Source organism: Magallana gigas, chromosome 10 (assembly GCF_963853765.1).
Source record: "Magallana gigas chromosome 10, xbMagGiga1.1, whole genome shotgun sequence".
In the NCBI taxonomy this organism is placed as follows: domain Eukaryota; kingdom Metazoa; phylum Mollusca; class Bivalvia; order Ostreida; family Ostreidae; genus Magallana; species Magallana gigas.
Window position 1 is genome coordinate 21374529 of NC_088862.1, and position 13815 is coordinate 21388343.

General features: G+C 34.5%; 2 protein-coding genes across 12 annotated transcripts in view; both read left to right on the top strand.

Annotated features, from left to right (window-relative positions):
• The window catches only part of LOC105320656 (integrin alpha-9), a 46748-nt gene extending 43385 nt beyond the window's left edge, over window positions 1–3363 (top strand). For all 10 annotated transcript variants that reach the window (XR_010709977.1, XR_010709978.1, XR_010709981.1 and 7 more), the window contains one exon: window positions 1638–3363. Coding sequence is in view for 2 of the 10 variants with exons in the window: in XM_066073000.1 (XP_065929072.1) it covers window positions 1638–1704 (67 nt within the window). In the remaining 8 variants the exon portion in view is untranslated. The remainder of the gene's footprint in view (window positions 1–1637) is intronic.
• A 647-nt stretch (window positions 3364–4010) lies between these two features.
• On the top strand, window positions 4011–11593 carry LOC105320654 (uncharacterized). 2 transcript variants are annotated; one of them, XM_034453671.2, is made up of 10 exons: window positions 4011–4147; window positions 5539–5685; window positions 5962–6490; window positions 6743–6833; window positions 7163–7297; window positions 7837–7960; window positions 8367–8498; window positions 9833–10170; window positions 10867–11008; window positions 11250–11593. In XM_034453671.2, the coding sequence occupies exons 2-10, from the start codon at window positions 5550–5552 to the stop codon at window positions 11537–11539; spliced, it is 1917 nt and encodes a 638-aa protein (XP_034309562.2). In that variant the 5' UTR covers window positions 4011–4147; window positions 5539–5549; the 3' UTR covers window positions 11540–11593. The 2 variants fall into 2 exon arrangements, with proteins under 2 accessions (XP_034309562.2, XP_034309563.2); XM_034453672.2 differs by lacking the exon at window positions 4011–4147 and adding an exon at window positions 4367–4499.
• The last annotated feature ends 2222 nt before the right edge of the window (window positions 11594–13815 follow it).

Sequence of the window (13815 nt, forward strand, 5' to 3'; positions counted from 1 at the left end):
ACGCACACAAACATGCAGACTCTTGCAACAAATTGATAATTAAAATAATTCAAGTCTGAATTATTTTTACTGAAACTTCTGCTTCCTGTTGGGTAAGCTTAAAATTTGGTTTTGGCAAAACTCGGGTTATTCCGGTTTTCTACATTAAATTGACCGAAGTTTGCCAATTACCTCAAACTGATTTCTAATGTCAGTCAGTGTGCAATCAATCATTTCATCGCAAATATGAATGTATATATAGCACCAGTTCATATTTTTCTTTAAATAGATTCATAAATTTCCAACAGAAAGAGGAACCTAAAATTATTATATTTAGTATCAATATCTGATATTTTTTTAAATGAGAATGTAAAGCATGTAACGATGATTCCTTGCATTAAACAACAACTCTCTATACTTACTAATAATTTTCATCACACTAATTAACTACATAATTTTACTTGGATTTTCAAAACGATTACTTCCATTAGGCGTGATGAAGACATCGCCATTGCTGACGAAGAACCGCAAAACTAATTTTTGAGCATGCGTCTATGAGACCCATATCATACAATATGATACACGTGCAATTTATTATGCAATTAAAATACCGCTTTTGGGATATCATGCATGCATGTAGTATCTCTTCTTATGCATCTGCGGTAAAGAGTCTTGTAAGGCAGTTACACAACAATCATATATTAATGATTTTGTATATCATAATATGTCAACATAGTAACGTTATTGCCAGATCTTGGTTAGGTGATGTATTCAGGTGGTAAAGGTAATTTAGACTTAGTCTTCGTGGTATTATTGGTGATGGTATAACAGGTGGATGTGTACTAATTACTTAATTTACCTAGACGATAATGTTGATACGATCAAGCAACATATATAGGTGACAAAAGCTCGTGATATCAGACAAATGGTCGTACAATATCGATAACACAATCAAACGATACTCATGACATGGTCAGGAAATGTGTCATATAGCTCAAGCAAAATTGTAAAATTTCGCTGATATTAGTTAAAAGATTTAAGCTGATTTAAAAGTAACAAGATCAGACATCATCAATCAGTACGCATGTGGAAATTTGGGCAATATAGGTCACAAGATCGGGCGAAATAGGTCACAAGATTGGGCGATATATGTCACAAACCCGATCAATATAAGAACCATATCTTATATAGGTTAAGAATCGGGCGATACTTGTCACAAGACTTCGATGATAAAGGTCACAAGATCAGGTGTTATAGGACACAACATTGCGGGTATAGGTCACATGATCAAGTGATAAAGTTCACAAGTTCGGGCGATGTATATTTGGGACAAAACTGGATGAAAAAGGTCACAAGATCGGGCGGTATAGGTCACAATATCGGGCGATATAGGTCACAAGATCGGGCGATATAGGTTACAAGATCGGGCGGTATAGGTCACAAGATCAGAAAATATATGTATATGTAACATGATCTAGCGTTAAAGGCACAAGATTGAGCAATATACAATGTAGGTCACATGATCAGATCATAAAGGTCACAAGATCAGGCGATATATATTTGATCACGTGAGATTAAGTTCATAATACATCAGAACATCACAAAAAATGCAACATGTACCATGAGATATATATGGTTCATGTCCTTTCTTTTGACAGCAATGGCGACATCACCAGAGACAAGGACAGATTACTGAGGGACGACCCAGAGACAAAGGAGATCTGATAATGGCCGCCATATTGAGTTCGACAACCACTGAATGGCCCATGTAAAAGCTTAAAGCTGTATTGTGCCAGTTCCATTTTCTATATCACTGATCTCAGGCTTTTGGGGTAATGCATATATGTTGTTCCTGGGTGGAGCTGAGGATTCGTAACTTCTATATATAGCAGGAACTGTAATTATGACGTGGCTATGGCGCCAAATTTAAAAAAAAAATGTGATATCGCATCAAACTCGTTGTACAAGAAGTATGTGATAAATGCATCTAAATGTTACATTTATTTTAAAGAGTGTATGTTATATTTACTCGTAGCTTCTGAAATATAAATTAATATCAATTATTAAACACATATACTGAAATCTGGGAAAAAAATGGACGGACCGGTTGAAAACGTGTCCAAATATTTGAGCTTTAAAATTTGAACATTTTCCAATATTTTTATAATCAGATCTTTGTCTTAATGGAGGTAAATATAACTTTAAAATGGCCACGACTATCCAGTCATATTAAAAGTCACGGCGGCTGTATGATTAACTTATTACCTGAATACGCTATTTACATTAGAACGCATTTTTTTTTTTTAGCTTCGATATATATCATAGGGTAACTCAAAGTGCCAAAAAATAAGAAGGCATGTTTAGGGCTATTATTGCGTTACAGTATACGTGTACATTTTGCTTCGTTTTGCTGGTTTACTATTAAGTATTAACGGTCGCGTTTTTAATTACATTTTTAGAACTTTTTTTATGTGACAATCAGTTATTGCAATCATGGGATTATTAGAATATACTATACAGTGAATATGACGTAATAGACAGCAACTGCGCATGTCCTGGTCAGCTGTTGATGTATTTCATGATGCTTTTTAAAAAATATTTTTAGAACTTTTTTATGTGACAATCAGTTATTGCAATCATGGGATTATTAGAATATACTATACAGTGAATATGACGTAATAGACAGCAACTGCGCATGTCCTGGTCAGCTGTTGATGTATTTCATGATGCTTTTTAAAAAATATTTTTAGAACTTTTTTATGTGACAATCAGTTATTGCAATCATGGGATTATTAAAATATACAATACAGTGAACATGACGTAATAGACAGCAACTGCCCTGGTCAGCTGTTGATGTATTTCATGATGCTTGTTCACTAGCTACGGTTGGATTTTAATTTTTTTTTATAAAATATTTTGACGTGACGTACAAACAGTTACTGTTATTGCAGACGTGGAGTTATAAATGCAACTGACAGTTTGAAGATAATTTGTGTTACAGAGTGTTCGAGTGTGCATTACTTGTACTTGTATGAGATTGTTTAAACAATGATTGGAGTTTTACATGCATGAACAGATATGAGCTTGATTGTGCTTGTCTTTTTTCAAATAAGCACACAAACATATGCAGCGATTTGATTTTCTTGGAATGAACACCACGAGTTGTATATTTCAAATAATTGTTACGTACCTTAATGGTACACACATTCCATTATAGGTATACAATTTTTTTTTCATAGACCTAACCTTCCATGCATTTAGTATTCTTGTTATTCGTATGCTACATGTTGAGTTTTGAATCATTTTAAACATTAAACTTTATTGATTATATTGCTGTCTATAAATTTCAAAACAATGTTACTGATTAAAGCAAAAGAATGTATTATATTACTAAAATATTGTTGTTCTTTCTAATGCCAAGCTACGGTACTAATTACGGGACTGTATTATTTATGTAATATGCACGTATTAAGCATTGAATTATTATTTTGGATGTAAAAATTATGAATTAAATTCGGATGTTTTATTTCATCTGCCTAGGTCAGGTCGGTGGGTTCAGATGTAATCTACATGTATCAACCACTTTTGAGTAGTTATATATAGGTTATAGATCTACTAGCTGTTCTTTCTAGCGTATCATAACTGATACAGCTGGGTTTTTTGTTTTTGTTTTTTTTTTTGTTTTTTTTTACAATATACATACTCCCATTGAATTTTCAATTAAAAAAAAAAATTAATTGATTTAGAGCCATTACTCAAAAATAAAAGGATCCCTGAAAGGCAAAAGTATTTGATGGGTTTACTGCCACTATCTACAAATCCTGGATCCGCCCCTGTGCATAGAAGCCTATTCTCAAAAGTTTGACGCTGCATAAACATGATAAAGTGGTAAAAGTTCAGCAAATAATAAATTTACAATATACACAATATCAACAAATACACGTTAATATCGTCTTCTTCTTTTTTCCTTTTGAGATCATCCCCTTTGAATTATATTTCAATTAAAGTAAGTTGTACTTTTATTTTCCAAAATCGAAAATTTAACGAACGAATTGTCTACGACAATTCTCAAAACAATGCGCAATTTCAAGACTCGGAAAAAAATATAGTGATTTCTTGATATTCAGTTAATAAGAGGACTTAGAAGATATTAAAGAGGATAAGCCAGGTAATTAGGTTTTATTTATAACGTATTTTAGCATGTATATGCAAAGGAGTGGTATGTCTCGACCGGAAATATGTTGAGTGGCTGAATCGATGGTTTCGGTTTTGGAAGCCATTTTGACATCTTTTTATATTGTATAAATCTGACTTATTGTTACTAATTGTGAAGTTACAAGACCTCCCCAAAAGGCAAAATTACTTATTTTGTTTTCGGGACTCATTTTAAAGCTTACAGGGCCCACCCCCTTTGTTTAGTTTTGACAGACGCCATTTTGATTCAAGGGGAATTCCCATATTGGTAATTCCCGGATGGAAATTTTGTCTTTGTGTATTGAGAAACACTGTATGCTATAACTGTAAGTAATTTGTACTTCAAGTATTGTTTTTAAGTGACATATAATGTGTCGTCATAGGTCTGTTGTGAAAATCTGATATAGGATTCATATTCACATTGGCCTGAATAGACTACTGATTAATTAAATTAAAATATTGGAAGATATGATGCAACATTTGCCCAATTTCAGTAATTATGTATATTCATTGTGAAATCACAGTAGTTTCATGAAATGAGAGGATTATAACTTAAGATTTATAAGTCATTAAGTGAATGGGAATTTTAAAGAATTTTATGAATTTTTAAGAATTAGTTGCCTTGATATTACATGACAGCAACGCGCAAGTGTGATTGCTCAAGTAGGGCCACACCCATTTTCGTACAATGAACTGTGACTTGTTGCAGAAAATGACACGATCTTAAAAATAGATTTGAGTCTGCGCAGGGTTCATTAACAATCATGACAAAAGAATTGAGACTATAAATATTTTTTAAACAGATAGGAATAAATTACAGTACATGCAGATAGGTTTTACTTCACATTGTCAATTTGATTTTGATAACTGATACAATTAGAATCAAAGCCTATATTACCCCATTTCCCACACAAGTCCATTAATTTTGGAAATCTAGTACAAAAAAATATCTTGAAGTGCTGTTGAATCCTGCATACAAATTCTACAGTATAAAAATCCTCAAGTGTTACTGTAGTGCAAATATAGTAAACCTTGCATTTGTAATATGTATTAGACCAGACTCACCTTATATGTAACAATGAACAGTAGGTCTCACATTTTATAACCTCTTATTTACAGTCTCTTTAGAAACGAAATTAGAGAAAACTTTGTATATTTAAGGTTGTCTGATTCTAGTTACCACCTTATTTGGGCCCAATAAAGGAACACATCTCAGGTGGAAAACAAGGGAAAATAATGTCCAATTTACTAGTCGAAAATGTTCCAAGTTTGATACAGTGTACATTGATTAACATTACATTTGAGATGGGTTTTAGTTTCATTTCTTTTGATGCAGTTTGTGATGTAACCTCTATGTATTTTCAGTCTCTGTAGAAATGAGGAGGACCGTGGTTTCACAGGGGCTGGCGTACCAGCAGCCCATGGACGACAGTGGACAGGAGCATCACGTACCCATGTTGTTGAATGACGGACGGGAAGTGCCCAAATTTCTCCCTGATAAAACAGCATTCGGTAAATAGACTAGCTTAATTTTCATGAATTTAGTGGGTATTAATTAACATTCTCAAGGAAATACAGTTTTAACTTCAGAACAAACAAGCTAAATGATGCATTCCTATTATAAATAAATCTTTATTTATATAGATTTACAATCTATATAAATTGGCCTTCATGGAAGAAAGTTAAAAAAAAAGAAAATGAATGCCTCGTACATTAAAGAAAAGTTTTAAAAGATCTATTTTATGGCATCAATATACATGTATGTTTTTTTTTTCTTCATGGAAATAGGGTATGATGTGCATTATCTACAAAAGCTGAAACACGCTTTCAACACTTCGAACAGCAATGGATCAGAGAGCTTGAGAGTGAACATCTCAAAAAAAACAAAGGTTTTTGACGCCTCCCCATCTGTCATTGTAATCGACAGTGATGATGAAGGCGAAAAATTACCCACTAAGATCACTTTTCCGGAAGCTTTCAAGGACATACAGACCCCAGTCCCAGCTACGCAGAACACAAAATGGACGCAACCCTCTCAGCCCGCTCCCACAAAGAAGCTGCGAATGTCAACGAAAGTGGTCTCTGAAGAGGAGGATCAAGGTTTTCTCATCAGCCAGCAGAAGAAAACCAAAGAGGAAGATGTGGGTGCCATAGTAGTGGATCCACCTTTTGCTGTTGACACTGGACAGATGGGGGGTCTAGGGATCCAGATGAGGACTGGGGGAATTGAGGACCTGAACGAGATTCTGGAGTTGATGGAAGAGATTGGGGAGATAGAGCCAAGCCAAAAGGAGCGCAAGAAAAACTTTGAGAAAGGGTAAGCCTTCTTTATAATAGTCAAGTCCTGTTTATATTCTTGTCAGGTGGTATATAGTATGCAGGATTACATTTTCTGATACTGTTTTTTTTCTTTCACTATAATCTATTGGAAAAGTAAAATACATATTAAAATGACTAATTCACCTCTTAACTTAAAAATATTGAAAACCCTGCTCAGGTTTTAAAATCCTAAAATTAGTATTAAAATGTCTGAAATTATAAATAGTTAAACTTTTTTTTTTCATTTTAGAAAAGTGGTAGATGGTGAGAGGGAGGCCTTGGTAGAGCTGTTGAACAACGAGAACCGGATGACAACGGGAGTAACTGGAGTTTTGTGCTCCGTAAGTTCCAGCCAAGTCAAGGGTTTCTTGTCTTCTCATCTACCTTGCAAATCCTTGACAAATTAAAGCTGGAAAAAAATCTGGGCAAATGCTAATGAAATTTGAAAGACCTGTTACTTTTAAGTGCAACATCCAACATACAAATTAACGTTTTGATTTTGAATTGATTATGTATAAAAAGAAGTATGAATTGGATTTATAGATGTGCTTACAATACTCTCAGCACACTTTGCAATGCAAAATAAAAAGGCAGTAATTCGACAATTTTGTAAATATTTTTAGCATCTAGCATATCTCTTTTATAACGAAAATATTTCTCACTGTTGCAGGGAATGAAGAGTTCTCACTATGATGAATACAACCAGGGCCACTTCTCGATCCTGAAACAGCTGGGGACCGGCTCATACGGCTCTGTTGACCTGTGCAGAGATACCGCCACCAACAAGGAGTTTGTTCTCAAGAAGGTACGTGCAAATTGTATTTTATACATTACTTGACTATCATACCGCCAGATTTATTCTTCACTTTCAAAGAAAGGCACGTTTTACTTGTCAGATTGTTTTTTAACCGGGTATTCCGAAGGAAAAATCCGGTTATTAAAATGGTGAAAATGGCGGGCGGTCGGGTGGGCGGGCGGGCGGCTGCCAAAAGGGTACCCTCATTGTACGGATAACTCCTCCTACAGTTTTCAAGATAGGAAATTGTTCTTTTGCAGATCAATTGTAAATATATCAGAGGTGTGCATATTGCTAGGATTTTGATTTCCGATAATTTATGAAAAAAATACCAGCTTTTGAACTTATTCATTTTTTGGCAAAATATTGCATATAGGGTACATCATTTCACTGGATATGGATTGACAGTTCATATAAAAGAAAACCCGGTTTGCTGTCACATTGACAGCTTTTCACTTGTCTTTTATTACATTGTCTTCTGCCATTTGAATTGCACATTTTACATTTAAACACGACTGCCTTTAACCCTTGACCTATTGACCTGACAGGTGCAGAAGGATTTCAAGGTGGGAGAGGTGGTTGTGTTGTTGTACCTGGAGCATGAGAACATCACAACCCTCTACGGATACATCAAGAGGGACAGCGTCTCCGAGATCCTGATGGAATACGCAGGTTAGAATCCATTTTATTTTCTTGGTATCTGTTGATTTTTTAATACAACGTAAATACACATAAAATTTTGTTGGTGTGAAATTAATTGACAGTTTCTTAAAAAAAAAAAAAATAATGTACAAAACACTCATTTTCTTGTCAATCCATAAATTTGGTTTTTAGGAGTTTGATGTACATTTTATTTTAGTAAGGAAGTATCCCCTTTGACTGCATTTTTATTTTGAAAGCCTTTTTTGAATTAAAAAAAAATATCTCACCATTAACATTTTGCAAAAGATGACCCAAAAAAATTATTACAAACATTTTAAAGATTTTTTTTGTCCAAAATTTCCAGGTCCAAATTTTGGGGGTCATTGAGTTGAAAGGTCAAGAGAGGTCACAATGCATAACTGATTACATGTTTTAGGGACGAACCTGCTGAACTTTGTCCTGAAGCGACAGACCATGGAGGAGACGCTGATCTGGAGCATGACAACCCAGTGTCTGTCGGCCCTCAAGTACCTGGATGAACACCAAATCAAACACCTGGATCTGAAGCGTAAGTCATCTCAGACTGTCACTTCATTTTTTACACCTGTGTACCTTTTTTTCAGCTATATTTTCAACAATCCAAGTTAAGTTCCCCCCAACGTAGCTTCCTTATTAACCCCTATATTTTTTTAACCCTCACTAGACTTTGACCCGTGCGTGCACGGGTTGACATTGCACTATGATGTCGGACATTTACGAAATAAATACATCAACACACCGTATTGTTGACATTTACATAACCAAGATTTAAGCATACAATAATGCTATTAATTTCACTACACTTTGCTTAGTTAGAATAATTTAACTTTGTCTCGGGACAGGCCATCGCCACAGTTAAAATGCCTCCCATATACCCGTAATGTAGCAAAAAATTAGGAATCACTACGAAACGATTTTCGAGAAAATTAATGAAGCTGCATTGAAAATAACAGTTTTAAAATTATTCATAACAAACCATTTTGAGGCTGTAAATATCTTTCATCTAAAAATTTAATTCATATTAATGAAGAATTCAACACTTTTTCACCAACGCTTCGAATTTACCAGGGACGTATACATTCGAAACTCTCGGGATTTTTCATATTAAATGCACTGAGTTTGATGAACAGAACAGATGACAAATTTTCAATGAAAATTTACATGCATTTGTAATATCGTATCTGAGTTAATCCATGCAAATGTGATATTTTGGAAACATAAACTAAAGAGCCTCCTGTGATTTAGCGTGAATGTAATGCGCATGCACAAGATTGTAAAATCCAAAAAATCCAGATGATTTCCAGATTTCTTAAAGGAATTTTAGTTGATTGTTAATTAGCGAAGCTTGATTGAGAAAAAAATAAAAACAAATTGGTAATCTCCAAGTACCAATGATGTTTAAAATATAGAAAACAAAAGACTGATTTCTCGGTTTTAAAGCCCAAAAATTTGAGTCTATTATTTTAATATAGTAGTATAGATTTTTAAAAATTCAAAAACATTGATTTTGGTTGTTGTTGATGCCTTTTAAAAGCCCACTCAGCAAAATTTTTTACTCAAAAAAAAGATTGTGAATTTATTAACTTGCATTGTATTTTAAGTCTTTTTGTCCTTCAAAGGAAGTTTAGCAAAAGTCAAGGTCATTTGAAAGAAAAAAGGTACTAATTTAGAAACTCGTCTGCCTCTGTTTTATAATTCATTAACCTCATCATGCTAGCTTTTCAAAGCTGGTTTGTGATATGTTCCTTCAAAATTTGTCTTTCTTCTTTCTTTCCCACAGCTGAAAATTTTGGTGTTACCGATTGTAATTGTGTTTATTTAATAATGAAACTTTTGATTGAATTATCTTTTTTTTTCCTGCAGCGGAGAACATCTGCGTCACCGAAGACCTGAAGATCAAAATAACGGACTTCGGTTCCGCCAAGGTTGGTAACCAGGAGCAAGACTACCAGGGCTGGACATCAGAGTACATGGCCCCCGAGATGTGCCGCGCCTTCCTCAAGAGTCGCTACCCCAGCGTCTTCAAGAATGAGACGGAGGACTTCTCTCTGACCGGCAAGGTAGACGTGTTTGCGTTTGGCCTGGTGCTGCAGTTCATGCTGGAGAAGACGCACACCCAGATGAAGTTCTTCACCAATGGTGCCTCCTCCTACACCAACGTGGAGGATGTCAACAAACTGAGGCTCAACATCATCATCGCTGTACGTTATCTCCTCATAAATGATATATCTTTTTTTTTAATCTCTTTTTATGTGTTTCTCAATTGCTTTATTTTGATTTTTAATGAACAGAGACTGAAAATTTTATCCTTTTTTTCATCTCTATTTATTTGTTCCCCAAGTGTATTATTTTGATTTTAACGAACCAAGACTGCTTTGTAATTGTAAATGGGAAATGTGGGTGTTGACTGAAAACTGTTTTAAGAATTCTGATGTCAAGTTTTTCCTAGAAAGGGGGGGGGAGGGGTATAGTTCTGAAATGTTATTGTATTTCTATCAGAAGACCACTTGAAGAATTTGAATATGTCAGCAATTACTTAATTGCACTAAATTCAGGGTTGTCTCTAAGACCAGGAGGCGGGGAATTTCCCCGCCTAAAGTGACGTAATTACCCGGCTATTATTGCATTTCAAACACAATCTAGCTATAAGCTGGACCCCCAGAACCCCTTCTACTTTTTTATTTCTCCCTTCTACTTCAATTTTTAGAGACAACCCTGACTAAATAAATTATGCAATTGATTACCAAAAAAAGAAACCTCCAGGTTTATTTTGTCTTGTGTGTGTAATGAAAATAAAATAATATTTCTTCCTGATAATTTGGTGCATTGTCATTTTATAAGTTTGCTTATTGCTTATCAGTGAAGCTTTCTTAATTTTTAATTTTCGATTTTGACAGAATGCACGGGACCCAGACATGGTGTTGAAGATGATGCTGACAGACAAAGGAAGTACCGCTATAAAAGAGCTATTGAAGGGACTTCTACAGGGAGTCCCCAAAAATCGACTATCCGCAGAACATGGGCTTCTCAAAATTGAAGGTAAGAAGAAAGCATTTTTTGGATGTTGAATATGTGGATTATAAATTTGGTCATCAATTTTTGGCCTTAAGGCTATAAAGAAGCTTTTACTTCAGTCCAAAAAAATCTGTGTAGGTCAAATCTAGGTAAGGATTTAGGATGTTCAGGTGTCAATATTTAAAAATGTACATTGCAGACATACAAGATTTTTCTTAGAATAAAATAATAAATTGTATGTGTGATGTTATTTTTTAAATTACAGCAATGAAGAGGAAAAACATGATTCCGTGTTTTCCATTATCGGAGGCAAGACTGGAAGCTTCGACCAAAGTGACGTCCTTCTGTCGCCGCCGATCGCGTCAGCTGAGCACGATGACATCTGTGTGCAGCAACACCTCTCAGATGGAGGAACCCATGTCCCCGGGGCCCATGAAAGCCCCCCGCAAGGGAAGAAAGAGAATGGCTCCCTATGAGCCAGAGGAGCCGAAACCCGTCATGGTGGACAACAGCCTTCTGGGAAATGTGCCCGACTTCTCCATGCTTCAGGCCTAATTATTTTGTTATTTACAAGCCTTGTATTTAAGATTAAAACAGTTTTGAAACAAATTGGACTTTGGACATTCTATATGTAGTGAAGATCCTTTAATTTTTTTTGGAAGGGGGGGGGGGGGGGGGGGGGCTTGTCAGATAAAAATTTTAAAGGTTTTGACTCTGTCATCATGAAATTTTTGTATATGAAAAAATATTTTAATGATTTTTTAAATATTAATGATAGATTTTCGCATTTTATAATGTAAATAATTTTAGGTATAAAGAACTACATATATTTTACCAACCACATTTAAGAGAAAAAAATATATACTGGTAGCAAGGTATTTGGGGGTTTTGGGTGGGGGGGGGTGGCTCTTAAATTTCTCCTTATTTAAAGTTCTTCTCATCAGATAAATAGATTTCTATAAATGAAAAATACAATATATTAAACATGTCTGTCAGATAAATTGTTCTTTGCAAATAGTCTACATGTATATATATACTGTAGTTTGAAATAATGTTATGTATGAAAGTTGAACAGTAACTGCTGTTGTCAAAGCAGGAATTTTTATCATAATTTTGGTCTAAAATTTTTTCTGAAATGAAATATTTGACTGATAATGAGAGTTAAGGTTGTTTGGTAGTAAAGACTAGATCAAGTTTGTTAGATGAAAATTTTTGGTTATGTTGAAACTATATTTTTGGTCATGTTTAAAATAGATATTTGGTAATGTTGAAACTAGATTTTTGGTCGTGTGTAAAATAGATATTTGGTTATGTTGAAACTAGATTTTTGGTCATGTTTACACTACATGTACGTATTAGATTCTGTATCAGAATCTGAAAGGATGATGCTATGTTTATAGCAACTTTAAAATTTAAAAATGACACATACATCTAATAAAAACCATACTGCTGAGTACTTGATACAGATTTACAACCACCCTACCATACCCCCACCCCCACCACCACCCCCTCCTGTAAAAAGGTGTTAGTGGGGCCAGGGGGTATGTCCTGGTATTTTCATGATGCTGCTCAAGCTGATAATTTTTACTTACCAGGGTAGTGAAAGCAACATTGTATCTTGGGATTTTGTTTTAAAAGTTTTTACCACCATCAGTTTTTTTGAAGTAAAATGAATTGTGCATATATATATATTAGTTTTAAGATTTAATAATTAAGCTGTATTTAAAATTTGATCACTCTAAGTTTAAATTGAACAGATAAGAATCTTTAAAACACAGTAAAAACATGAATGACTGTACATTTTGGGGTATATTTTGTTTTTTAAGATGATTTTATTTAAAATTTTGAGTTTTAGTGTCAGATTTTTGATTGCCAAGTAGAATACTGTTGCTCACTTTAGGGCGTGATGTGCATCTAAGTATCGTACTTATTAAGCCCAGCATCTGTGAAAGCATGTGCATGGGCACCTTTTTCTAAGGTACACAATTGTCCCTCTATTACTGAGCTGAATTCTACCTACCCTTTAGGCTTATTATTTCAATTGCAAGTAATTTCAATTTTAATTGCAGTAGTTCCTGTTAATTTTTGCAATGTAAAATCTGCTGAAACTTTATACAATTTCTGAGATATCTTTTTTCGCAAAATTATCGTTAACTCATACTATGTGAGTTTATGGAGGGATGATGAACCTTGGAATTTTTTTTTTTTTTTTTAATTTTTTTTTTTTTTGGGGGGGAGAGAGTTTGTATGCGTGATTTTTCCCAAAATCACTGTTGTGTCTCTAGGAGGACGCAATTGAAATATATCCTTAGCAGTGATGTGCTGTCTAATGGAAGGAAATTTTATTTTCTGTAAACAAGGGATTTCATATGGGGAGAACATTCATCTGGTAGATTTATTTGCAACAAAGATTTTGTGTGGAGGAATTTTTTGCCCAAGTAGTGAATTCCCAAAATGTCTGATTGGAAATTAGTAGTGTACATTATGGTACAATTTGAGTGTAGTTTAATTTTGCAAGAATTTGGATATTCATCATGAAATCGCAGACATTCCCTCATCACAAATGTTTTCCCCACCCCAAACATTCCCCTGTTTTCAGTACGTGACTGCAATACCCATTGCATTACTTAAATTACATATTCATTGCCCAACATAGGTGGTGAAAAAAATCATTTTATAACATAAACTCATTCAAAATTCAGCAATTAGAAACTTGTAGAAATAAAGGTTTGATTACTGCACAGCCTAGGTCATACCCACCCCCTCCCCCACCCCCTCCACCTGTGAAAAAATGCTAGATGGGTGAGGATATGTCCTGATACTGTAATGAT